This window comes from Xylocopa sonorina, chromosome 15 (genome assembly GCF_050948175.1).
Source record: "Xylocopa sonorina isolate GNS202 chromosome 15, iyXylSono1_principal, whole genome shotgun sequence".
NCBI lineage: Eukaryota > Metazoa > Arthropoda > Insecta > Hymenoptera > Apidae > Xylocopa > Xylocopa sonorina.
The window spans coordinates 3,822,057-3,848,277 of record NC_135207.1 but is presented as its reverse complement, the minus strand read 5'-3'; the positions used below and the strand labels follow the sequence as shown (position 1 = coordinate 3,848,277).

At 48.1% G+C, this 26,221-nt stretch overlaps 3 protein-coding genes across 6 annotated transcripts; 2 read left to right on the top strand and 1 right to left on the bottom strand.

The window, feature by feature from the left end:
- The first annotated feature begins 898 nt into the window (after positions 1-898).
- LOC143430649 (uncharacterized) lies at positions 899-8,734 on the top strand. Its single transcript, XM_076907023.1, has 8 exons — positions 899-1,051; positions 1,111-1,146; positions 5,341-5,467; positions 5,540-5,709; positions 5,813-5,946; positions 6,854-6,962; positions 8,195-8,476; positions 8,591-8,734. Exons 1-8 carry the CDS (start codon positions 899-901, stop codon positions 8,732-8,734), a joined length of 1,155 nt encoding a protein of 384 aa, XP_076763138.1.
- A 1,655-nt stretch (positions 8,735-10,389) lies between these two features.
- LOC143430818 (uncharacterized) lies at positions 10,390-11,403 on the top strand. The gene is made up of 2 exons (XM_076907247.1): positions 10,390-10,404; positions 10,795-11,403. The coding sequence occupies exons 1-2, from the start codon at positions 10,390-10,392 to the stop codon at positions 11,401-11,403; spliced, it is 624 nt and encodes a 207-aa protein (XP_076763362.1).
- A 2,705-nt stretch (positions 11,404-14,108) lies between these two features.
- LOC143430561 (1-phosphatidylinositol 4,5-bisphosphate phosphodiesterase) lies at positions 14,109-20,287 on the bottom strand. Of its 4 annotated transcripts, none has more exons than XM_076906899.1 (18): positions 20,091-20,287; positions 19,879-19,938; positions 19,343-19,480; positions 18,989-19,068; positions 18,483-18,618; positions 18,300-18,400; positions 18,019-18,185; positions 17,674-17,884; positions 17,347-17,605; positions 16,863-17,057; positions 16,544-16,748; positions 16,314-16,471; positions 16,028-16,234; positions 15,590-15,962; positions 15,366-15,515; positions 15,120-15,297; positions 14,587-15,064; positions 14,109-14,474 (listed from the first exon to the last, which is right to left on the bottom strand). In XM_076906899.1, exons 1-18 carry the CDS (start codon positions 20,259-20,261, stop codon positions 14,406-14,408), a joined length of 3,336 nt encoding a protein of 1,111 aa, XP_076763014.1. In that variant the 5' UTR covers positions 20,262-20,287; the 3' UTR covers positions 14,109-14,405. The 4 variants fall into 4 exon arrangements, with proteins under 4 accessions (XP_076763014.1, XP_076763013.1, XP_076763011.1 ...); XM_076906898.1 differs by having other exon boundaries at positions 16,857-17,057; positions 20,091-20,286; XM_076906896.1 differs by having other exon boundaries at positions 16,314-16,748; positions 16,857-17,057.
- Between the last annotated feature and the right edge of the window lie 5,934 nt (positions 20,288-26,221).

Below are 26,221 nucleotides of genomic sequence, written 5' to 3'. Positions count from 1 at the left end.
TGCTCGTACGTGGTGTTCGAAACGTATCCGCGCGGACGGAAGAGCGGTGTGTGCAATCAAGCCGCTTAATGAGTCTCAGAGAACGGGGCGAAAGACGAGTAATTGGAACAACGCGGGTGCATTGGCACGGCCAACGAAAGACGGATATCCTTTCGTGCATTTCTCGTTACGTAACCTTTTCAAGAGGCATATAGAGCGTTTGGCGAAATAGAGAAGTGTAACTCGACAGTGAACGTTCTGAATTGGATTTCACGTGATAGTGGGGTTGGACGTCCCTTGTGCAGCGGCTATATAAGGTGGCCACGCTGTCGATCCGTCTCAAGTAGATCTTTTATACACCGACCACTCATATATGCGACGACCAGCGAGCAGACATGAAGGGACTCGTACGTGGGTTTTATCGTATGACCGTTTTATCGATGCTTACGTAACTGATTAATAACAATGGTCAAAATCGTAACACGGTCGAGAGACAGAGATAGGCAACGTTCGCGTCGATAGGCGATACTTTGTGGTGCTGGTGGAGCTTTTTAAATGTATCTCTTTTCAAGATCGTAATTTTGATGGCCACCGCCTCCTGCTGGGCCGGGGAATTCTCGTTGGACGGTCATGGATTAACTCTGGGGGAAATTGCCGTGGGTCACGAGAGCGGTGGCTTTGATTTGGGTGAATCAGGTCTGATTATCGTTTAAATATCGCTCGTAGGGCCGTATTTTAACCGACCAGCGCGCGTATCACGTGTATATATACCTACTATCGTGTTTTACTTCACTATATCAGGTGGACTGGAGCACGACATCGGCTTGGAAGGAGGCTACGGAGGCGGTTACGGCGGCGGCGGACATTTTGTGCCCGTCGTCAAGGCAATTGGTGCGTAAGTTAACTTAATGCTCGTTCGATGTTCGCAAATTTACACGTCGCGTTGGGTTTGATCGCGACAGGAGTGCCAGTGACGAAGAACGTCCCGATATTCGTGCCCAGCCTCCACGTTCAGTCGGTCCCGCAGAGTTATCCGGTTCCTGTGGTCGTGCAGAAGCCTGTGCCCTACCAGGTGATCTCGTTTGCGATTCGCGCGTTCGACAACGACTAACCTTCGCGATATGTTTTCAGGTGGAGAAACAAGTGTTCACGAAAGTGGAGAAAAAGGTGCCCACGCCCGTCGAGAAAATCATTCCCGTGAAAATTGAGAAACCAGTTCCGTTCCACGTAGTGAAGCACGTTCCGGTACCAGTGGCAAAGCCTATTCCAATTAAGATTCCAATTTACAAAACAATCGTGCACAGCCACAAGGGCTAAGGCTTTATAAAGTTGCGCTGTTAATTGTTTCCGCGTACGTTCCCGCTGGTGGCAACGTATCGCTGGTTACCGTTACCATTCTACCATGTACGTTCTCTATTTATTTCGTTCTGTTATCGTGCCCACGACCACGTGAATTTCTACGCTTTTCTGTTGTATTTATTAATAAACTTTATTACAAATCACCATTTAATTACTCAAACGTTCCACGACCCGATAATTAATCCTTTGCTCGACGCGTTCACGATGATCGTATCCTGGATGTATTTCATGTCCGTTTATTTATTATGCTGATGCTAATATCAATTAAATTGGCTGGCTGTCGTCGATTTAATAATACGTGGCGCGTATCGAATCGTGCGGATTAAACTGGACAAAGATCGAGTGAGGCGGTGGAATACGGAAAGCCTCAGGTTCGCGGGGCGATATTACGTTAACGGAGTGTTACCGGTTATTGGTCGGGCATTTGGCGGGCAACGGCGCTGGTGGAGGGCCCAGATGAGAAAGGAGAATGTCGCACGCTCGAGACACTCCTGGCGAAAGTAATCGTAATGCTTTCCTCTGTCATTGACCTTCGCGAATTCGACTAGGAACGCGCGAGATGGATGCCGTTGGGAGTATGCACGTTCACGGGAGAGAAAAGTGAATGTAATTCGAGAGCAGCAGGAATTCTTCGACGAATTCTTAGCCGCATTCATTGCGAGCTGTGATGAAACTAATTGCCGTGTGGCTCGAGCCGAAAGAACGATCGTTTCTTTTCGCGGAGGAGAGAGGATGGGCCGAAGGAGAAAGACGTAGAAAAATGAAAATCAAGTTCAAAGTCGACTTTCACTTTCCGTTTTTCCGATCTTCATTTTCTGGAAAGAGCACAGCGTTGAAAGGAGCGTCACGAATTAGTGATTAGGTAATTGTTAGAGGCTCGATTCGTGGATTCGCAACGAATGGGTGGCGTCGTTCCTCTGTCTCGAAAGGCCGCGTCAGCGACGCGAGGAAAAGAAGAGTCAGACGATTTCGTGGAAGGACGAAGAACGAAGTACGCGATGCGGAAAACACAGTAGGCGAAAGTCAAACACACGGATGATACGTCGCCCCGTTGATCTTGACAATCTCCACCTTGTAAAAGTAGGAAGACAAGATCGAGAATTGTAACGGTGGCAGTTTTTGCTCGATTAAAACACTCCGCGTGGAAATAAGAGGCCGTAGACTAGGAACGGACACCGCTTACTTTGTAGCGATTCTTTTCTGCGCGCTGCCTTTTTTTGCTACGCTTCCAGAGAAATCAAACTGAGCACCTCTCCGCACCGCGCAACAAGAAACAGGACTCGCTGAAGCGATGCGAGGAGATGGTCTGAATCAACGTCACAAAAATTCAACGAAAAACGCTAACAGCGTAGCTCTGGCAGGAGATCGCCTCTGGGAAATAACCGAGCGTTCCTCGCTGCGATACGCGTCGGCTTGCGCGAGCTTTCCATAAGCATGGAAAAGATAAAAATAAGGGCCTCAGCGCGAGATGAATCTGTCCAGAACACGGAACACGATTTATTGATTTGCATTTTTAATGTGCCACGACATTTCTGAAGCTTCCCTTATATAACTTTAATGGACAGGGAACAGCAGGAGGAGAAGAATGAGACGAGAATGCGATGGAGTTACTTTCGCCTCCAGTGAGAGGTCACGGGTCGCGCGTTTTCGATCGAGTTTTTTTGCGATGTTAAACGGAGAACAAAAGGGGTCGTGGGTGTTTCAGAATCGCGATTGAACTTTGAACACTCGCTAGACCTTCTACGGATTTTATCTGAGCATCGAGAGCGCAGGGCTCGTTCGACGTGACAAGCATCGCGTGCCAATAACGAGCTGCTTAAAATGGCACCCGTGCTCGTGATGAATAGGCGAATAAAGGAGGCCGTTAAGACTCTGATTCAATCGGTCGAATCAAAAGGATTCAGTAAACGCGATTCATTTGTTCGTGACAAATTCAATAAAATCTGTAAACGAACATTTATTTGTCCGCTGTTCGAGTTTCCTGCTGCAGGACGAGCGAAGTTATGGCGTAGCTGGAAGTTGGACGCGAATCGAAACCGGTCGTCCATAATTTTGGATGTAATTATGTTGTATCTACGGCACGGCGGAGGTGACGATGGAAATTTGCATAGAGGAAACGATGTGCCTTGGGAACCTGTACTGAAATCGATAACAAACTTTCCATCTTGAAATGGCAGTAGCTATAATAGCTTCTGACATGGTAATTTCCATTACCATTAATATATCATTCTAACACCGTATCGTGTTGATTAATAAATTAATCATTAATATTACAAATTATTCGCATTCATTGTCGCATGAAATTCGTACCGTAATTACACTTAACTTGTAATCTCTCGCCTTTGGACATCTGAAATTAAAATAGGTACACAGCAGTAGCATGCAACCGAATTACATAGCAACGTTTTCTCCATTAAAGATTAAAGTTTAGTACGTAACGTAAAGGGAATTAAAAACACTGGATTGTCTAGAAATTTTCACAACGCGAACGGATGATCGAGAGTCAACGGACAGCTATTTTTTCGCCTGTTTCAACGGTCCGATTAGCATCAAATCGCGACAAAAAGAAGAAATTCACTTTTACAGGAACAAAGATCGGCGTGTCCGATCGATCTTTTTTTTTGCAACGAGTCCTTTCACACGGTGAACGCGTTTCGACTTTCATTCCGTCCGGCCCGAAAACTTTGATCCGCTTTGTACGCGTCCGCGCGCGCGGGGATCGGTACCTCACGTTCACTTCCGGTAAACACGAGATTTGCGCGCAGGTACGAACCACCGCAGCCTGTTACGAATCGCGACGAGAAAAAAGAAATCGCATCAGCCGGGGGACCGCCCTTTCACGGTCCGCCGTTTCGGGAACCTTTCCACTGGCCCCGCGCCGCGTAGATCCGGTTTTTTCGGAGAAGATCAAATGCTAATTTCTGCCCATACTCGATAACTTTCGTTCGGATTAGCCTTTTTAAGCGCACGACCGCCAAACACGGTCGATCGTTCACCTCGATTCGCCACGCACGCTCGAATCGTTTTTCGAAATTCCGCAGGAAGCGCTCGCTTCCGTTAAACGGAGCGATCGTAAATACTTGCGGTTGGATATCGCAGTTGTCTTTCCTCTTCCATCCTCTCTCGCACACTTTTGCAGCACGTTCTCGAGTGTGATTTACTTGAGTACGTGACCGATCGTCACAAGTTTCTACCGCTTCGATTCTATTTAAATCGACGACAGTCGATAAATATATATTACGCGGTTCCCTTTGCTCCATTTTCAGGCGGTTCGATCTGAATCCATTAGCTCGTTCGTCGTGAAAATATTGTTCCCCAGGTAGAAAAAGCGTGGTCGTGATCAGTTCCACGAACGTGATCCGCTCGAAAAAGAATCGCTTCGTAACGTAAAAAGGGCGATTATATTAATGGCAAGACACATCCACGGGTAGCACACTTCCCGCATCCGCGAGCAGACGTAATCCAGACTTCCTGGTGGCGGTAGACGAAGAATGGTTCGATGAACCGTGTGAAAAATGAAACGAGAACCTTTCATATTCACGGGCAACGCGTAGAGTTCGCCTGAAGGTTGTTAGGTGGTAAGACGCGGCTCGATATATCCTGGAAAGGGTCGGGACTGTAGTGCAAGGAATCAGTGAAAGGTGGTGGAATCGATGTTAGTATATAAGCTCGGTGTTCTACGGGCATGAGCACTCACCGCTCTTGTGCTTAGACAATAAACAGCCCCTATTCGGGAACCAGCAGCCATGAATCAAATTGTAAGATTATCATGCGTCGACCGTGTGCTAAATTCAAATATATGACGATGAACGCGTGTGGTGTAGACTAGTAATCTCCTCGAATCGATCGAGAACGCAACACGATTGCGCTAGTAAAGTATAATCGAGACGTAACAGTAACTGCCTGACGCGTCGATCGATTCGATGATCAGTGGCGGAGTGACGAGTTGCCAATTAACCAATCGATTTGTCGAGTCGAAGGTAATTAATCGAATCTTTGCAGATCACTGTGCTTGGTCTCGCGGCAATCGTTGGAATTGCCTCCGCGGGCCACTACGACGAAGATCATGGCAGCTCCACCTACGAGGAGAAATCGAAGCCCGTGGAAATACCAATTTACAAAAAATACGGTGAATACACGTGTAATCGAACGTTCGTCATTTCTAGACCCTTGATAATTAATACTTATTATGTAATTGCAGCAATTCCGATCCCTCATCCGGTTCCAGTGGAGATCCCTCAAAAGATAGAGATCCCTGTGCCCCAACCCCACCCAGTTCCAGTCGAAATTCCACACCCTTACCCAGTGGAGGTCGTCAAGCACGTGGAAATCCCCATAGAGAAGCCAGAACCAGTCGTAGTGGAGAAGCACGTAAGTGAACATGCAAATGATCGAACAATAGCCAAAATTACTACTGAAATAGTATCGAGTAACAATTAACTCGGCTGCGTAACACATAATCGTGTCTATCCAGGTACCTTTTGTGGTGGAGAAGCCGTATCCGGTGTACGTGGAGAAGAAATTCCCGATTCCGGTCGCCAAGCCGTATCCAGTTCATGTGCCAGTGTACAAGCACGTATTCCATTACACCTCGAAGGGCAAAGGATGGCACTAACCTATCAACGCTCTCGTGGAATTGTTCTCTATATCGGACTGATCGTTTTACGAGAAAGCTTCTTCTCACCTGGAGTCTGAACTTATTTAATTCAACGAATATTTCGTTCATCGCCCCGGTCGCCTCGCGGCTTTCACGAGGCAGCCGTTCAACAGCCAGAGACCGCGTAGATACGTCTCGAGGCTGTTCACGCCTCTGTTGTTTATACTTTTGTTACCAATTTTTTTATACACTTGTTAAGTTTACCCATTCTCTACCAAAAGATGTCTGCGTTTGTTGAATAAACGTTAATACAAATTACCACGACGATTCTCCCTTTGACCAATCGTGACGATGCGCGGTAGAAAACGCTACACGTCTCGCTCGCAGCTCGAGGGGAGGCTATCGAACCGGTTCGCTGAACGCGACGAGATGGGTGTCGGTTCGCTGTCGACGGGAACTGCTGCCGCGTCCGTTCCTTCCCGTTCGCAGTTTCTCGAAGGATCAAGGAGGAAACGCGTAACCGCAGCTACGTTCACCCGTCATTCACTGTTGCGATTCGGCTCGAAACGAGCCAGTCGCTAACAGGAATTCTCCACGGATCTCGCATCGCCATAACGCGGCCGACAGTAGACTCGCGCACCTCCATAGCCGCGCGAAACCACTTTTACTCGGGACACACTGCACTTTCACTGTTCCGCTCGCTGATACGGAGGGCTATCTGTGCGCGATTCGAATCTTCCGAGCTGCTTCTCTCCCATGACCACACCCCGTGCCGCTTCCTCTCGCGTGTCTCGGCTAATAATAATAAAATGCCTCGGCTCGATTAACGGATCGCACCCCGAGGAATTCACGGTCGACGCGTTTCAGCTGTGCTCGGCTGAGGAAGTGAAGGTCCATATTCGAAAGTACGATACGCAGCAGATGCAGCATTGCTGCGGATGATCCATGGAAATCCGACGCATCGTGCGATTACGATTTCGAGATCGAGTATCTGGAGGATACGCAGATGATTGGGTTACATACATGCGTCCGTCTAAAATTCAATACTTTGGGATAGCGCAGTGAAACCCTGTATGATTCTGGTTCAATTGATCGCTGTGGAACCTGAACATCTGTAACTGCTTCAACGATCCACGCATCCTGTAGCCGTGTATCGTCACACATTTTTCCCATGAGAGTCGCAAATGCATCGCGAATTGTAACGATCGCACGGTGCAGCATATGCGTAGTTTATAGATGGCGATTTGCGAATCGTTAAATACGAGAATCAGACCGCGACTGGGTTGGGTATTTATGTAGCCTGGTTGACCGCGTTCATTTTTAATTGTCCCCAAGTACAAATCGTCGCGATTAGTCGCGCTCGATTGTTCGAAACTTCTCTCTGTTCGCCGTTTAAGTCAATTTAGCGACAAACGAGCCGAGCTAACGAGAGATTTAATTCATCCCGATATGGCGCAATTCGTCGAGAGACCAAGACTTCCTGCAACCGTGCTTGTCCGTTCGAGAACAATGCCTCGTTCTTTCTATATGGTGAAAATCGAAAGTGACTGCTCTGTTTGGTATCCGTGGGAACAGCGGTTGCAAATTTCTCACGTGCCTTCCGTTCGCTCGCGTAATTGTTGGTCCCCGTAACGACGAAATTTTGACGATCTCACGCGAGCAATTAGCACGTGGCATCGACGCTCGATTCACAATGCGGATGGCAAACGTTCTCGTCGCGACGATTAAATGGAACAATCGATACGCCCAGAGACGAAGGAAAAAGAAGAAAGAAGATGAAGGTGGCGAAGTTTTGCGGATTGTGAATGGCAGGAACAAATGCAGACTCAGCCATTCGCAGATGTGATATTATATCTACGCAGACAAACGTAGAGCGATCGTGTATACGCGCACGGTTTAATACGACGGGCAGAAAGAGTCAACTTAATGAAGAGAAGGGAGAAAGTGACGTTGGTATATAAGCACATGGCCGTGACTTTGAAAGCATCAAAGTGCTCGTGGCGAATTAAGAGAGCTGGTTGCGCGTTCGTGATTCGTTCTAGTGCGATCTACAGCAGCAGAGACCATGAGGACTTTAGTAAGTTTTTTAACGATCTACGATTCACTGTTCTCCATAAACGAGAGATCGTGCAATCATTTTTTTTCTCTTTCACCAGTTCTATATTTTATTCTTCTCTCCGCTTCTTCGAGTTTCCAACGATCGAAATGTGCTCCAGAAATTCGTATATGTAAGATGAACGATACAATTTTGGATTTTAGGTATTCGCAGCTTTGGTCACGTTAGCGTACGCCTCGTACGAGGAGGATCACGGCAGCTCCACCTATCACGAGACATCGAAGCCCGTGGAAATTCCGATTTACAAGAAATACGCCATACCCATACCGCACCCGGTCCCAGTGCCGATCCCACAGCAAATTAAGGTGCCTATACCGCAACCATATCAAGTCGAGGTACCAGTTCCACATCCCGTGCCCGTAGAAGTCGTCAAGCATGTTGAAATTCCAGTCGAGAAGCCTGAACCTTACATAGTAGAGAAAAAGGTACGAGGGAAGAAAAGAAAGCACGATATATGCTTGTCGAGGGATAGGAAATTTTTGTTTTTCATGGAAATTTAAGTTATCGTTCGCGTGCACTAAAATGTTATCGTCGCGCAGATACCATACGTCGTCGAGAAGCCATACCCAGTGACAGTGGAAAAGCACTTCCCAGTGCCCATCCCGAAACCGTATCCGGTCCACGTACCTGTCTACAAACATGTGTTCCATCACCAAAGCAAAGGACACGGGTGGAAGCACTGATCCGCAGGAGCTGCGCTTCCCAACCTTAGAACCAAATATAACAGAAAGAAACTTGCACGGTTTCTTGGCATTATGACACTTGTACATAGTCCACTATTGTTATACGTATACTTTATGTCATATTGTACTGTTTAAATAAATTTGTTACCTTTTTGTTATTATAATACTTGCGTGTTTGATTTGTCTATATATATATTGAAAAAATATATTAATCGAATTATTAACCCTGCTACACGTCCTGATTACATTTCGATGTACGCACCATGGTTTTATTGTCTTTTATACGCAATAATACCGCGATGATGTGCACGCGTGATCTATTTATTCGTACGATAATACCATTTTGTTTGGTATTCTTGACGTAACGTAATTTCGAGCACGTAATTCGTGTGTTTCCAAGGTTAACTCTTTCCTTAACAAGTATGTACGTTTCATGCGTCTCGTCTGTTATTTTTCATCTTCCATTTATTTATTTATACTATACATTTTATTCTATTTGTTATGCTATGGATAGTTAATCGCGCATCGTTATTCGTTAACGTATTTCTTGTTCTACAATCCACATTCGTGTCCAACTTTTACTATCAGCGTTTCATGCATCATTAATTCCATACACTAATCTTTGATATGTCGTGTTCAATTTGTACCTGAGGAGATATCGTTTGCCTCCCGACGCGATGTCTGAAAATAATTAGAAACATTTCAGAGGATCGATAAGTATCAAGAAAATTCTACAATTGCGAAATAATCGGAATTTTCAAGTTATCAAATTCTTCTTGTGACAAGACAATTAAATGGTTTCGAAACCGCGTTGGTCGTATTAACCGCAGCCAAAGAAGTGGCTCTGTAAGACACTTTTTCTTTGTGTCACCGGCTATCTTAATTGCGTCTAGTAAGCCAGGTATGACGTAGCCAACGTCACATCGAGAACCATATATGTACGTAAGCAGCAGTGGAAGACATTTTTTCCAATCGATTGTTACCAGCAGGACATAATGGAATAATTACCCTCCAGCTGTGCCCAATCCAATCGTTATGCAATTCTAATAAAACGCACGATACCGCAAACGCTTTCAAACATCGGAACGATTATTTGCTCGCGATGATCCAACGCGAGCCGCGATCACGCGTATCAATCACGCCAGTAATTTATTAGTTTAGAACGGACACAGCGTCGATATTGCAGGAGCCGCGAGCAGACATAAATCAGACAGGTGGCTGGTAGATATCTCGAGCGTGGAAGTAAAACCGTTCTACCCTTTCGCGAATTTCTGTAGGCAACACCCGGAGCGATCCAACGCTGTTACGTGGCGTGCCCTCCGGTTTTGTCGATCCAGAAACGGGGCGATCGCTGGTAACGGCGTGGCGAATGACAAACGTCCGTCTAACGACCACGACGTAACCGCGACTGTTCGCCCCAGGTGCAGAATTTATTCAGGAAATACCGTGCCGCGACCGCTTGCACCATCGGCTTGACCGACGACCGCTTTTTACGCCGCCCAGAGGAATCATATTCGGCTTCGACCCGCAGGAGAGCCGCCCCGCTCGAATCAGGCTAAAGTTTATAAAACCGCGGCACACGCACGACGCGCTTTTAGTTTCGCTCGGGACATTAGATCTGACGTTCATCTGGGAGGCTGTTCAATCCTAAAACCATGTTCAGGTTGCTGGTAAGCGAACAGACCAAAGGATCGTTCAGGCGTTCCGCTCAAACTTTAAACTCACTCTAATTACAAGAGAAACGGGGCTGGTTGTTTCGAATATTTCACAGACCCGTAGAAGACCAACGAGAAGCATTCGCCACTCGTTTTTTTTAACACGATTCTATCTCTTTGAGAGGAAACTATTGAGGATGAAAGTTGTGGCTAAAAATGGGGTGCGCAATGCTTCTCTCGAGATCCTTCTACGAAGTCTGTGAATCTCGAAAGAGCAGCGTTTGTACGTTTGATCATTGCTTCATCTGCAAGAGAAAAAGTGACTTTCGACGTATCTCGTGCATACTTCATTGAAAGTATCTTCGATGGCCAGGTTTGATTGAAAAGTACTTGTGTGATCTTCAGATACCGTGTCTGATATGGCTGTTGGGCGTCCGCTGCGAGAGCACGTCGAGCATGCACATGCCAGACGGCATGATGGAGGAGAAAACGGCTATAAAAAGGGAGTCGTACTTTAACCCTTGCCCACCGGACTTCTCGCATTCGATTTCGTACTCGCCACCACCGCAGCTGTTCGCGAAATCGTTCGTCCAGCCAGCGCCACTGCAGTACAACATCCCCAAGCCGATGATCACTTACGTGAAACCGTCGCCACCGCCTCTGGTCGTGAAGCCTTCTCCATTGATCGTGAAGCCGATCGCACCGCCCAAAGTGGACTTCTCGTTCTACAATCAGAAACCAATGCTGTCGTACGCGCCTGTTTACCAGAAGCCCCTCTACTACGAGCAGAGCTTCCAAAAACTGGCTTACCAACCGCCCAAGTTCTACTTCAAGAAGTTCGAGCTGCCAGCTATTGCCCCTGTGATTCAAAAATCCCAGATCTCGTACCCTGTTCATTACCAATCGAAGGTGTTGCAAGTGCAGCCGCCGCAGATCAACTTCCTGAAGCTGGCGCAGCCGATCATCCACACCCCGCCAGTGTACCAATCGTCCATAAAACCGTTCTGCCCCTAAAAAAGAAGACGAAGGAATGAGAGAGATGTCACCGTGCGATCGTGTTGGACGATCGATCGTTTCGCTTTGCTTCTATTTTTTTCTTCGCTCCTCTTTCGAGAACCTTCTGGGGACACAGGCAAACATCGAGACGTCCCCGCGAAGCTTCTCGCGTCCATCGAAACGACCACGTCGCGACTGCCTTAGCCTGCCATAACGATCGTAGTCGAGGGTTACTCAACGAAGTCTCCGTTTCGCAGTTTGTACAATAAAAAAAAAAAACGAAGGAAGTATCAGTTTTGTATGTTCTATCTGTTCAAGAACCCCGTTTGTTGACTCTCCAACTTCCCCTCCGTCTCGCCAACGACGAGAATTTCGTAATTTGAAACGCGAGGCGCTCCTTCAATATCGCGAGGGCGAGAGAGCCCTCCGCGCGACAACCACCGGATTGAAACTCGTTGAAAGCTTAAACCACCAGCGGAACCGTTTGAAAACGCAAAGTTTTCGACAGCCGGCTAATTTTCGCGAAACTTCGCGGACCTTTTTCATCTGGCAGAAACAATCCTGGACCGGGGATTTCATAACAGACCAGCGTCCTCTCTGCAACACGGGATTACGAGGTCCGCGTGGTGATCTCCCGTCCCGAGATTGCTTTTCCCGTGGTCTTAATCCGTCGACTCGTGGAAACTCATTTCCTCATGAAAGTTTCACCGATTGTTCTCGAGAACTGAATCGCGTTATCGTCACTCCTAAGCTCGCGTATAACTCGCTTGGTCAATGTTAGTGGCCCACCCCCAAGACTTTTCCTGTTCCCTTTCGACTCACCAGACTCCTTTGCTGGAAAACTTTTCTTACTCGTTACACGCGGATCTATCCCGTCGTTCCGCGTTAATTTAATCGCCAGCGTTTAAGATCAACTCTCGCGGACAGAGACGCTTTTAATAAGAATTATCGTGGCCCGTTGCGACGATTCTCTACGCTCCCCTTATCCGAGAACGTGGATTTCCTTTTTGGGATGCAGCACGTGAGAAAGCCAGAGACTTGTGCAACGATTGCACGTCGCCAGTTCCGACATATTTGCGCCCTTTAACAGCAGACACGGTTACGTCAGATCGTGGCCTGGTGGGTCTGCGGAGGGAATTAATTACGGGTCGATCGCCCATGCGTTCTTCGACTAATTTCTATTTCGTCGAACGCTGGCCGCAGGGAGTATCTCTTATTGCGTAAGTCGCGGCAATGAAACGAGTCGTTTCGTCATTTTGTCGATCAACGATGCACGGGGATATAATTTCGCATGGATTTCTCAAACTTCGCGTATTCGTCGCGATATAAAGCGAATTGCCAAAGAAGGGGATCGTTCAGTAAAAAAAGTCAACTCGAAGATCTAGGCTCAGCCTTGCGTCCACGCTATGAGGGTTTACGTAAGTGACGCAAGCGCATCGTTACCATTTCTCTATTCAAATCAATCCTTTTGTAATTCAGATACACTTTCGTTCGCAACGAGTGCCGTTTCTGTGTTACAGTTCTGTCTCGCGATTCTGATCGTTTGCCAAGCGACGAGAGTGCCCAGAGTGACTGAACGATTGCACTTTCCGAATTTTCAAACCGTTTATCAGGATCACGATTACCATAATCGCGATGGTGTACCGTTTTTGAGGGACTACAGACCACAGGAAGGGAATATAGGATTGGAAAGACAGTACTATGGGCGTCAGATTTCTCCAGTTGGCCAGGAAGATTTTGTCAATCATTTGCCAGGAGGTAATGGAAAAAATAGTCCTGAATCGCGTCTAAACTAATCATCAAATCTATTGTCTTTTAGTACCATTCAGAAGGGGCGAAGACACTGGTCTGCAAGGCTACGAACGTTTCAACCATGCATTTAATTACGATTATCAGTAACAAAAGTCTTGTCAGATGTTAATTAAACGAATTTAGAACGAACTCAAGGAATGCTGTGAACAAATCGAGCTAGCAATCTCTTTATTTCTCCTTACTCCTTTGTATCCAATATATATATATATATATATATATATATATATATATATATATATATATATATATATATGTATGTATATATATATATATAGGTTATTATAATAATTTGTGTAAATAACATTATTAGAATGAAAACAACGACGTGATAATAATCATTATATTACGATAGGCTCTCCATTTTGTTCGGCTTTCATCTCTTTTACTATGTACAACGTTGTGTGTGTGTGTGTGTGTGTTGGCTCGCGACGCTGCGACTTTTTGGACCATTCGTGCGAGAGTACTCTTTCGCGAGACGATGGAAAAGAAAAGAGAGAAAGAACGCATATATTCCCCTAACGAGATACCTACACCATCGACAGTTAGAGCGGTAATTACTCTAATCGCGGCTCGACGACACTGCCAGAGGCTCACCATCTATCGACTGTGTCCGACCGTGGAAAGCGTTGCTCGTGGTAGAGTACAGCGAAGAAATCGTCGTCGGTTGCGGTAAATTCCTCTAGGCATTAGGCGTAAGACACAGACACACGCGCGATCACGCAGTCTCCCACTCAGGCACACACAATAGAATTCGGTAATAGCGTTAACAATCGAAAAATATTGAAATCGTCGAGTCACGCGGCACGCTCGACCCGCGAGACTCTTCTCTCATTTATATTTTATATATATATACGTATAATAAATATATAATATATATATATATATTCATATATACTTATCAATGTAAGAACTTGACTAGATCACTTTAGTTTTTTATTGACTCCCTTATTTAATCTAGGTACTTGCTCGTGCGACGACGTAGAGTATGGAGATACAAGATGCTTCTTTTATAAAAAAATATCCTGGAGAATGAATTAGGGTACGATTAAACGCGGTTTGTCTGTTGCTTCCGGCCCTCAGATTTCGCTGAGAGCGACAGCTAACGAGGCTTGATCCCAATTCCAGTTGTAATTAACGATAGGAGCGGATACTCTGAACGCAGCACCTTTGGTACTTCGAATACCTTCACGCGGCTACGTTCACGTCTATCACACGTAGCATTCGGTTTTAGGGCCCAGCTCGTACTCCATTTCCTCGTTGTTGTACATGTCCATGATCTGAAAGACGCAACATCCGATCTTTGCCACGAAACAACGACAACTAAGCACGTCGATAGACAGAACAGACTTAAACACGACGCGATTATACAGATATTCATCTTGTCCTTACCGCGTTCATGTCTTTCTGCAATTCCTCCAGTTGCTTCTCGTGTATCACCTTCAGCTTCTCCTTCTCCCTGTTCTGAATCATCTGCGCGATTTTCCTCTCCTCCATGAACTTCTTCGTGTTGTTCTGCTGCTTCTCCCTGAGCCTGCCCTCCTTGATCCCGCGAGTCTTCAGCGTTTTGTCGTTCATCACCTCCCTCATGCTTTCTACAGACAGTCTCGCCTGTCTCGCGTTCATATCCTTGATCTCGCGCTCGTGTCGCGCCGCGAGCTGCTTCTGCTGCGCGAGCTGCGCGGTCACGCACAGCTTCCTCAGGGTATTTCGTCGCTCCTCCAAATGGCAACGCACCAGGTCGCGTTCCTCGCGTCGTTGTCTGTGCGTCAAACGGGAGCACTGGATGGTCTGCTCGGAGACCTCGCGACGAACCGTGGGATCCCTCGACAATTCCGCCGTGCTATTTCTAAACGAGAAACAGAGGAAACTAAAAGTAAACGGGAGCGACGTCTACGCGTTGACACGCTCCGCCACGCGCTTACTTGTTCCCTTTGATGATCTTCTCTATCGCGGTGCAATGCTGCTTGTGGACGGTTAGTTTCTCCTTCTGGTGTCTCTTCTTCAGGTTCTCCAGTTCCTTCTGCTGTTTCCTGAGCACCTTCTGGTAACCCTTCTCCTGCCGCAGCGACTCCACTGTTATCGGGCTGAACTTCATCTCCTCTGGAAGAGAACGCGAGCTTCAGTATTTTAGAATCATTATTCAAATAAATAAATCTCGAAATGTTTACCACGCGGTTTAGGAGCTTCGCGATGAGCAGGCGCGGAGTCTGAGTGCCTCTTGCTATCGCTCTCCTCGATCCCAAGACCGCGCATTTTGTTCTGCGACATGTTCTCAGGCTTCTTGTAGGCCCGTGGCGCCGTCAGCGCGTCCATGAATCCTGCGAATCCAAATTCGCGTTAACCAACCGCATATCGTGACCAGATGTACCTCTCGAGCGAGTTTCAAGCTCACCTTCGTAGCCATCCGGCACGTAGATCTTGATTTCAATGTTACAGAAGAGCATAGGCAAGGACATCGGGAAATTCGCCTCCGTTCGCAGAGATATATGCCTGTAACCCGATTGTAGACCGTCTAAAGGGACGATTCTCTGACCAAGCAGCTTGCCGTTCGACTCGTCGTAAACGGCGAATCGCAGGGCTGCCAAATCGGGCAGGACCACTTTTCGAAAGAGGAAGGGCTCCTCGTTGTAAACAGGATTCAGGCCGTTCGCTGGAACTACTCTCGTTCGAAACTCCTTGCGAATCGTGTCCGTTGGCAGACCGTACATCTCCACCTCGACGTACGTGCCCACTTTTTTGTCAGACAGAAATTGACCAGCGATCACCTGCGAACGGGAGTCACAATGAGAAAGTTGCAGAGGGTGGAGTTGGTGGGTTGTCAGTGAAATACCTGAACGCTGCATTGAGTGGCGATCACACCATCCACAGGACTCTCCGCGAAAGGATCGAAACTACGATCGGCTCGCCTCATGAAGTCCGGCTTCAGGAGGTAGCCAGACGAGCCGTTGTACTCGAACTTCCCTTGGTTCAGCTGCATCGGCAGGTCCGCGGTTTGGAAGTTCAACGACACCATTTGGCAGCCAGCGTTCCAGAAAACCTGTTCCCCAACACCAGTTTAAACGGGCGGCGTAAAACGCGAGGCTCTGAGATCGTTAGCTCGGTAGCGATCGGTTTACCTGCGGCATGTAATTCGACGAGTCCGCCCGCGTGCCTTTCGGATAAATCCGGCTCATTTGACGCTTGTTATAATTGACGAACTCGATCGCTTGGGTCTTTAGATAATTCAGGCCAGCGGTTTCCGCGAAGGAAGACATATTGTGATGAATATTCTTTTCTGTACAAGAGGTCACGATCATCAGTCTTTTCTCTCTTTTAAACGCATAACCGAGGGAAAGCATCGCCTTACGTTCGGCAACATCGAAGCCCGGGAACTTAATGGGTTGAGCATAGTTAACCATAGACGACAACCACGGATGGACGTTTGTCGTGCTCCCCGTGTACGGCTGCGCGGCTGCCAATTCCAGATTGTCGCCAAGTGCGGCGCTGGGTCCTGACTGTGGTTGGTTCCCCGTGGTCGACGAGGTCACGGATTCGGCTATGGAGACCTCTTCCTGAAAGGAGAGCGATTTTATCCCTTCGACAAGCCATTTCGTTCGATCGCGATCGCGAAAGAGAAACGACGAGGTGTTCCATGCTTGGCGTCTTGTATCGAGAGTTACCTTTACCGATTGCTGTTCAACGACCACTGCCACGGCTGGTGGCGCGCTCGCGTCCTCTTTCACCTCGTCCTCGATTACGAACTGACCTTGCCTGAACAACTCCAATTCGTGCTTCTCCACTTCGGGCTTCAATCGTTTATTCTTTATAAGGATCTTGCGTTTCAGCATGCTGGGCGGCGGAAGGGGCACCCCTGGCTCCAGCTGTATCATTCGATCGCCAGAGGATCGGTATTTCCGTTTAATATCTGATCTCGGACTCAAGGTTCGAGTATACGGAACGCGCACGTGAAAATTCTATCGCGAACACTCGAGCGTACGCTATCGAGCGTTCATCAGAGATAAGTCTCGATAAACGGTGGCCAGGAGTACCTTTGGCTTGTTTATCGACAGATATCCAGATTTCGACTGACGCATTCGACTCGTTATCAGCAGGCTGGTTTGAAAACGCGAGCACTCGAACGATCTCTCGAGATCGAGCAGCGAAACTTACGGGGTACTCCTTGAGAGGATCCTTCAGCAACAGGTCCCCTAAAATCTCGTCGCAGTACTTCGCCAGCTTGTACTGCTGACTTTTGCTGCAGTGGTTCTCGAAGCTGAGTATGACAGGGTACTCAGACGTGACGAACGCTGTGTCCCTCACGGCGTAGATCACGTCCTTGAAGAGGATGTCCGTGCACATAGCTTTGCCGTGCGTGATTATCGGCTCCTCGTCCTCGCCTTTTCCGTCCCAACAGTCCAATTCGACGCACCTTTTCGCAAATCAACACGCTGTAGTACCTCCACGACAAGTTCAGACTTTCAACTTCGTCGAACTTACCTACAACCAGCGAGCAACACCTGTCTGTACATCTCGACACTGCTTCTACCACCAAACTGTCTGCCGCTCAGATACGTGTTGTGGCTCGAGTTGATGTAGTAATGAGCCAACGGTTGGTCCATGTCCATGTAAACGTCGAGCCTGTCCAAGAAAACTGGCGCGTTCTCGTCAGACATCAGGTACCTTATAAAACCATCCTTCGTCATCGTTTCTGAAAGGACGTGATCGTTTCTGAAAGGACGCCATCTCGCAGGTACAAACTAACTCGAACATCGAGACGATAGAAGCGGACGGAGGATCGAAATCGAGAGAGGAAGCTTGAGAGTAGTTCGCGATGGATCTTACTTTGATTCCGCGCGATTTCATTCTGCTCGTAGTCGTTAATGATCTCAGACGCCCTCTTCTCGTCGTAGAGCGGGTACAGGATCTCGTTCAACGTCGGATCGCGTTGCTTCTCGTTGAGAAACATCACCAGCTGATCCAGATTGATCGTGTCCGCTTTGCCCTGGGTGCTGCACGGGATCGTACGGTGAAAATAAACCCGCGTTTCTGCGTTTATCAGCGAGTTAACCTCGCGCGTCACGCGAGACATTACTCGCGAGAATTATGCTTCCTGAACAACTCACATCGACTGGAACAGCTCCTCTATATCGTTCCGCGGGCAGATCTTGTGGTAGAGCGCGTAGAACGCGTCGAAAGTGAAGTCCTCCGGCTCGATCACGTCGTTCTGAAATGAAATTCGATTCGACGGGTGAAGATTTACGAGCTGACCTCGTCAGGGTGCTCTACACAGGGACGCGCAACCCCACCTTTCCGCTCGATAGGCCCAAATCAGCGAGACACTGGTAGACAAGCTTTTCCGTTTTCCCGGATGCGAAAGTTCTCGCGACCACTTTCACCGGGACTTTTCCGTTCGGATCGACCAGCATCCTGAGCCGCATCCAACTGGAACACGGAGGAACGAGCGCTTTATTTTTCAACGACGGTGAAAATCGCGTTACTTTCACGCCGAGCGTCCTCGAGCGAAACCACGCCGCGACCTACGCCACGATTTTTCATTTCTCACGAGACTTAAAAACTGCTCCGCTCGCGACTACTTCTCTGACGCGCAGTTCGAAAGTTAGAGGCAACGAGGGGTGTTCTCAGACGCCACGTGGAACGCTACCACCGCGAGGGGGCGAAGCGGACGTCGTTGACGCTTTGAATGAAACGTGTACCGGGGCGTAGAGCGTTTCCGGTTAATTATTTCACGGCTGGTCGTGTTTACGATCGCAGACGTAGGCGTGTGTACGTGTAATTGCATCGGTAAACTCACTGTTTCTTCAGACACGTAAGCGGGCAAACGTTGTTGGCTTTCACGTTGTGCGTAATCGATCGTATGCCATCCAGCCATATCTGCCATGGGACACAGCAAACACGTGGGTTTATTGATTGTCCTGATAATTGCTTAACCGACGAGCTGGAAAGTTTCTCCGCGATCGATATTTAACGGGTCTTTCACTCTAATTAGACGAATGCCAGGCTGTATTAATACGCGCGCGTACGTCGTACACCCACAGGCGACGTCGTGTCGTCGATTATTTCCAGGGCGCGCGACTCGCGTTTCAATTAACAATTTTTTTCAGAAGAACGATCAAACGGAGCTGAATTATATAACGAGCAAATTTACCTTGGCCGTCGCTGGATCCGGACAGACGACATGCTGGTAATTAATATTGGTATAATCTACGCCGGAGCAGATGGTTAAACTTTTCTCGTCTAATTGCTCCCCGTGCTTCGTTAGGAGCTTGTCGTACAGCTTCAGGTCCTGAATAAAATTAAACAACGATTTTCGAACGAGCCTCGCTCCGCTGGTTGATTAATTAAAACCCAACAGCGCAGGAGTAAGATGTACGTGTGTGCACGTGTATCGATTGACTTCTGTCGATACTATTCTTAGATTAAAAACGAAGCATTTAGAAGTTCGTAGAAGCGAACAAAACGTATCGAAGTATCGGAACAACGAGCCGTTCGTTGTTATACAGAGTGTATCTATTCGAATGGTACAATTCCTTACGAAAAAATTAATTTAAGTTCACGAGTAAGTTCAGCTCATTGGAACATTAAAGCTGACCCTGCTAGTCAGAGCAGAGTTTCAAAGTTCCTTGAATATTTCAAGTCGAAAGCCTTGTTACGCTCCCTCTCGAAGGGACAAAATTGTCTTACCTTTGGCAATCCACCAGCGCGTATGTCGCTCACTTGACACAGCTCTATCACGTCCCCATCCTATGGAATAAAACAAAGAATAACAAAAACAAATGATCGAGTGACATACCTTCGATCATTCTCTTCGATAAAAAGTAGTTAAACTACCGCGAGATATCATCTCACTCGAGAAGCACAAGAGAAGAGCAAAGACAAAAGCCAGGTGCGCTTACCTTCCCCTCGCTCTGCCAGTAGATAAAGAAACCATATTCGTCGACCCTGAACATGCAATTCAACTCGAGCTCCGTGTTGTCCTTCTCTTCTGCCCAGCGATCGAACAGGCATCCCTGACGAAGCGGTAACGGTACCTCGATCTGCCAATTGAACTCGAACCTCTTCGTCATCTTTCCCCTGAGCGGACTCTCTCAGTGCTCCTCTCGATCAGTGCGCGCCACCGGTTTCGTCCGACTCCTGTCGCCAAGTTTTCATCCGTCAATCGCGAACTGAACGTCGCGAAGTTCCTAAACACCGCGTTCGTGGCACGGTTCCGCGAACTGGCGGTCGCCGTGAGCGACGGCTACGTGTACGGGATGAAAAAGGCGCGATTCCTCGCGCTCGTTTACGAGAGTCATCGCGGCGAACAGATTAAAGGACGGGTCGTTTACGCTTTCGCTGGCGCACGATGCGCGCGTTTCGATAAATAAATCGGGGCACGCGAGTGGGTGGGATTTATGAATTTTGGCTGGCACTCTGATAATGGTAACGACGCGCGATTCCACGTAGAGTAAACTGGTTCCGGGAAATTCGTCGGAATTATTAATCGCGACGGAGTAGCCGCGAGGCAGAACGCGAGGTCGTTTCTATTGCACCGTGCGATTACCGATTCCAGCGTCGTTCCCCGCCGATTATGAAAGTTCCCAGCGGCGCGGAATACGAAACGAGCCGCGTCTGGTTTTACCCGTTGACGACGTTCATTTATTTAGAACGAGACCCGCGACGGCGCATCCCCCCGTGTAATCGATTAAACCAGGGCATAGTCTGGCCCTTAACGGTATTCGCTCCAGCCTCAATTGAGTATTAACCCACGGGAGAATGAGCTGGAGCCTCGCCCCTCTTTCACCTGCATCGGGGATCCAATTAAAGCGTTAAATCTCGTTAAACGGAGAGAGGCTCGCGTGCGAGGATCGTTCGCCAGACGCGAACGCTCTGCCAGAGCGCTTTTCGAGTAACCCCGAATCTCGTTTGCATGCGAATGGACGGTAAAAGTCGAACGCTACGTCTTTACAGGCAAACGCGACGCGTCAGTCGGGGAATCTGGGCGAACGTCAATTCTGTTATTGTTGGCGTCGGGGACGGTGGTTCGCGAGAGCTTCCACGCTATTTTCTCAACCTCGATCGACTACTCTCTCCTGGGACCACGAGGTAATCGCATTTTTTTTTCTACCATTTTCTCGCTGGTAATTCAGGTAATTGCATTTCGTGCGTTAATGGTATCAGTGTTCGTTATTGGGGCAAGGTTCTTTCTTGGTTCTCCTCGCGACTTTCGACTGTCCTTCGATTGAACGATAACAGCAGAAGAATTGAAATTTCTAGGCATGAAAGAGGTGTTACGATGAGCACACGAGTTAGAATGTGATTTTGGAGCGCATCGTAGCACGGTTTCTCGTTTCTCTCGTCATTTTCGAGCGATCGATGTCGCGTCGAGGCGCAAGGCAAAGGATTTGCTAGCATCGTTGCACCGATTGACCTTTATTCCCTGGCTACAAAGTAGAGCCGATGGTCATAGACGGAAATGGGCAGGTGAAAATAGAACGATGCTCGAATATATCGCGGCCCCTTCGTCGAAGAACGGAACCAGGAATTCTGATCGCGCGAATCACGATCACGAATTCGTATTTTACGAGTCGATGCAACGATTTCGGCTGATTTAACATCGCGAGACCCGTGGTTGAACGCATAACTCGTGAACGCTCCAAAGACGAACGCGATAATAAAGCTCGATTCTTTTGCAAACGACCAGCAGCTGCACGCGGGACAAATAACAAGGCAGAAACGTGTGGACCACTTACGACGTTAAGAGCGTTTTTTCCTGGCTGGCTTGCACATCTTAGTTCCTCGCTGCACCTGGGGGAAGAAAGATCGAGCAAAGTTTATAATGCAATTTCTTACATCTCTGCGAGAGTCAAGGCCTCCGTAGTCTATGTATAGCGATCGTGGTGTATACAAATTCAATTCACTGAATTTTATGATCAATCTTTGGCGGATATTTCACGCGGCTGTCAAACATCGTCTTCCTGCGACTGTTATTCAGTTTCTTGTCAGCGCTGTGTGTCGTGCGTTCGATTCGATCTTTGATCTACCGAATTCTCGCGATCACGCGCACGTGCGTGAGAAACTTTTCCGAAGGAAAAAGAGTCGCGTCAACAGTCCCCGTTACGTCTGATCTCAGTGTCGACGCGATTATGCTTGGATCGATGTGTGCACGCGTGCGCTTGATAATTTATTCGGACACTTGCTCCTCTCGCGACGAAACGCTTTGCAGTTAAGGTCTGGCGCGTGAAATTCAACCGCGAATGCCGCGAATCGTAACGATGCGAACCTAGCCTGGTGTAATTAAAACGAACCGCATATCTGCTTAGGTAAACGCGATCGTTGTTCAACTAACGCGACTCTTAACAGCCTAGAAAGGTTGAGCCACCTATCAATACGGCTACTTATCGTTCGCGGATATCCCGCTACGTTTTATCGGGACTTATCTCGAAATTGACGCACGAGGAAGTTTCGCGAGAGCGTGGTAATTCGAATCGAGCGTGATGCGCGCCAAAACGGCCTCGCGATTCTTTTCGTTCGAGGAACGGACGGCAGGATGTTCGCGTTTAAAGATCGTCTCAAAGGCCAAGTAACAATGGCCGTGAAAATACACAGGAATTGCGCGCGAATGCAACAAAGCATCCGTGAAACACAAAGGGAAACAAAAGTAAAGAAAGCGGGGAAATAAGAGCTGTGGAGGACTTAAGAGAGAAAGAGCTCGTGGACTGGTTGGTATTTTCGGAACGCCTGGGTTTCCGATTTTCCACGACGCCCTTTAACCCTTCTCTGCCACAGAAATAAATTCCAGAAGACAGCCTTATAATTGGACGAGTTAAAGAGCTACTTTTTTCGTCGCGTAAATTAATTGTACACGCGTAAACGAATGGGCGACAAAAAAAAAAAAAAAAAATGCCATGTACTCGAGCGTAATTGAAATCGCAGAAACGTGGAACGACTCTGGTCGAAACGAAATATGTACAGTTCCGTCGATGAATATTCAACGGAAATTAATAATTCCGTCTATTCTTGCCGACTCATAGCGTGGACAAAGAAATGAATCCTTGAATCTTTAAACGCGTCGTTAATTTTGTTACTAGTCGTGGACGTGTTTACCTTTGCATCTAATTACCAGGTACTGTTTACGCGCGTCCACTGTAATTAATCATAGGTGGTTACGAAGAAATCGAAGCGTGCTGGTACCGCTTTCTTACCTACGAACCAGACGCGCGGCTACGCGTCGTATAACTTATGCAAACGTGCCGTGGTTAACGTGTGTAGACACCGTGCACGTGTGCACGCGTGTATACACAGAGACGAATGCGAAAACAGAGGTGCGTTACGAAAATAATGTGGATACGCGACTCGTGTGCCGTCTCCTCTTCTTCTTCTTCCTTGGCACGATGAAAACGTTTCTGGCGCCTGGCGGTAAACGAATTCTGAGGAAGCTGCCGTGTTAAACGGCGTATCATAAGCGAGCGCCGCTTCGAGGTCCACTTAATGGTAAGTGTGGTACAAGTATTTCGGTCGTAAAAGCGGAAGAACGCGGGGATGTCGTAACATCGCGTGGCTCCGTCGACAGTCACCGTGAAACGTTAAACGCAACCGTTTCACGAGACATTTTCATCGCGGTTGATCATCAGCTAGTCGCGTATTTAGGAATTTGGTACCTTACGATCGAACGGAAGCGCCATCATTGACACGCGGATACCAATAACTCGCCCGCAAGGACGATAACTGGTATTGATTTTCGTGTTACCCTCAAAGGACCTCGCATATACGTGGATCAGGATTTACGAGTTCTGTTATTGCAAATTGATCGGAAGAATTGCGTGGGTTTTAATACGAGAGCAGGTGCGCGATCGAAGTTGCATAGAGGGTAGATGAATACCTCGACCTTCGAGGGTGCATGGGATCGCCGCTGGAGGTGTATAAATACCGTCCTGGTGTTATAATTCACAGGCATTAAGTTTACGAGCCGCACGAACGGGCAATCTGGTTTGATTATGAAAGATCCGACTTGTGTACATTACGCGGTTATGCAATGTTACGTAACGCGTTGATCTTGGGTATCGCGCGAGAAATGAATGGAACTATTGCACGGTAAAAGGCCCCTGAAAATGAATGGAAACTGGAAGCTACTCGCTAAATACGTCTCGACACGTGCGGCTACTACGAGCGGGGGGCATTTTCCTCTCCCCCCCTGTACACGGTTCCCACTGTGTTTCCACGATCGACGCGCTCCTTTTTTGCGTTCGCCGTTATCTACGAGGTAGCCGTCACGCTTTGCGTGCACACGCTCGTAAATACAGAGCAAACATTTACACTTTGATACACATAAGTGGAACGCCGTGGGGAAATATTTGTACAGGCCGATGAATACCCGGCGTTACTTAGTCTCGAAGAGGCGTGACGTGGCCATCGCGGGGAACGGGACGAAACGGAAAGGCTGTCGAGAGATTTTCGACTGATCGACAAGTGGTCGCGGTTCGATCTCTCCTCCGCTTCGCGTCTCTGGATCGATGATCGTTGAACTTCCGGTGCACGGTTCGATTTCAAAGTTGACGCGACATTGACCGTTCGATCGTTTGATACCATTGTCGGTTCGTTTAAGAAGAACGGATCTAAACGAGGGTCACGACCTGCATTGTGCGTCCAAGCGACGAGAAGTCTAGCGATTATTCTGCTTTTCGCAACAATTTCATAAGCCACGCGTATATATACATACATACGTACATATACGCGTGCATAGTTTGCGACTTACGCGAATTCTTGCGGCAACTCGCGTAGCGCGAGTTGTTTTCCAACTTGTCAGACTGTTTACCGCCTACGTCAATGATGCATCGCGTCTCCCTGAGTCTCATCGGCAATATTAATAGATACGATCGATGGCACACGCGGATGTCCGCGAGCGAGAGAAATCGAGAGGATAAGAGGTGGAAGGTTACGATGAATCTTTGACGGTGATCACCTGTGGATGGAGTATCGATCGTCAGTCACGTCTCTCAACCATCTGCGAGCACCGGGTTGTACGCGTCAGTAGCCGGGTTTTTTTCTCTGCACGCGCGAAACCGAGACCCCCATCGAGAATAAGGTCAGAAGTCAGGACGAGAGGAGCAGGAGGCGTGGAGAGGCGTGGATAAAGTGGTTGATGGTCGATGACAAGTTTAATATCGCGGATGGTAAGGTGACCGAAGGGATCGAGCGAGAGGCAATATCTGGGAATAGAGGCGACGCTGAGCGTCGGATCTGTTCGAGCGAAGGCTGTGATGGCTCGCCACGCTTCTGATTCCCTTGACCTCGAAAATCCCAAGGGAGTAGGTCTGCATTCAGGGTCGCGTCCACGGATCCATGTCGCTTTTCTCTGCTGCTACGTCCTCGCATCGCGTTCGCAGCGTTTATCACCACGGCTCGACCGTTAATTAGCAAATCGTCGGCTCTGTTACGCTCGCGGTTCGACCAGCGAACACGACTTTTGGACTTGTGCGTGTGCGAGAACGCACGGAACACAATGCTCGTGTGTCAGCACGCATGAGCGGGGGCGGAAACGCACGGGGCAGACAAACAGAAAGATGGACGAAGTTAGAGATGGAAGAGATGAACAGAGAACTGTGTAGAAAGAGAGAACCAGTAGGAGACAGAAAGAGAAAGAGAATAAATTGGTCGAAAAGAGACAGAAGTAGGAAGTGAAAGAGAAAGGGGTAGAGGGACTAGGAAACGAGAGGAAAGACGGGAAAGGAGTAGGCGAAGACAACTGGCGGCTGGCGAACGCGAGCGTGCACACGATCCTCGATGATTTAATGGCCATCTCGCTGGAAGAAACTCGGTTTATTGCGGCAACGTTCCAATTACGTTCCAAGCGTGCGTCCACGAGACAAACGAGAAGAGTTTATCGAATCGTGTCTAGCCTCTGTACGAATGAAACGCGTCTCCGCTGTGGAGGCTCCGAAATGGAAGGCGACTCGTCGATCCTCGCGGTCTGGCTCGCTCGCGTTCACGCGCAACGCTCGATCGCGTCGTCGTCGCCGCTCAGACGGTCCGTGCTGCGTGCTGCATT

Excerpts from the sequence above, each read along its gene's own strand:
- LOC143430649 (XM_076907023.1), top strand. The coding sequence starts at position 899 with ATGTTCGCAAATTTACACGTCGCGTTGGGTTTGATCGCGACAGGAGTG. Across the intron at positions 5,710-5,812 it reads CAGTCGTAGTGGAGAAGCAC|GTACCTTTTGTGGTGGAGAA; the intron begins GTAAGTGAACAT and ends GTGTCTATCCAG. Across the intron at positions 8,477-8,590 it reads CTTACATAGTAGAGAAAAAG|ATACCATACGTCGTCGAGAA; the intron begins GTACGAGGGAAG and ends ATCGTCGCGCAG.
- LOC143430561 (XM_076906896.1), bottom strand. The coding sequence starts at position 20,261 with ATGACGAAGAGGTTCGAGTTCAATTGGCAGATCGAGGTACCGTTACCG. Across the intron at positions 19,481-19,878 it reads GCGCTGGTGGATTGCCAAAG|GACCTGAAGCTGTACGACAA; the intron begins GTAAGACAATTT and ends AATTTTATTCAG. Across the intron at positions 16,749-16,856 it reads TTGAACAGCAATCGGTAAAG|GAAGAGGTCTCCATAGCCGA; the intron begins GTAACTCTCGAT and ends CTCTCCTTTCAG.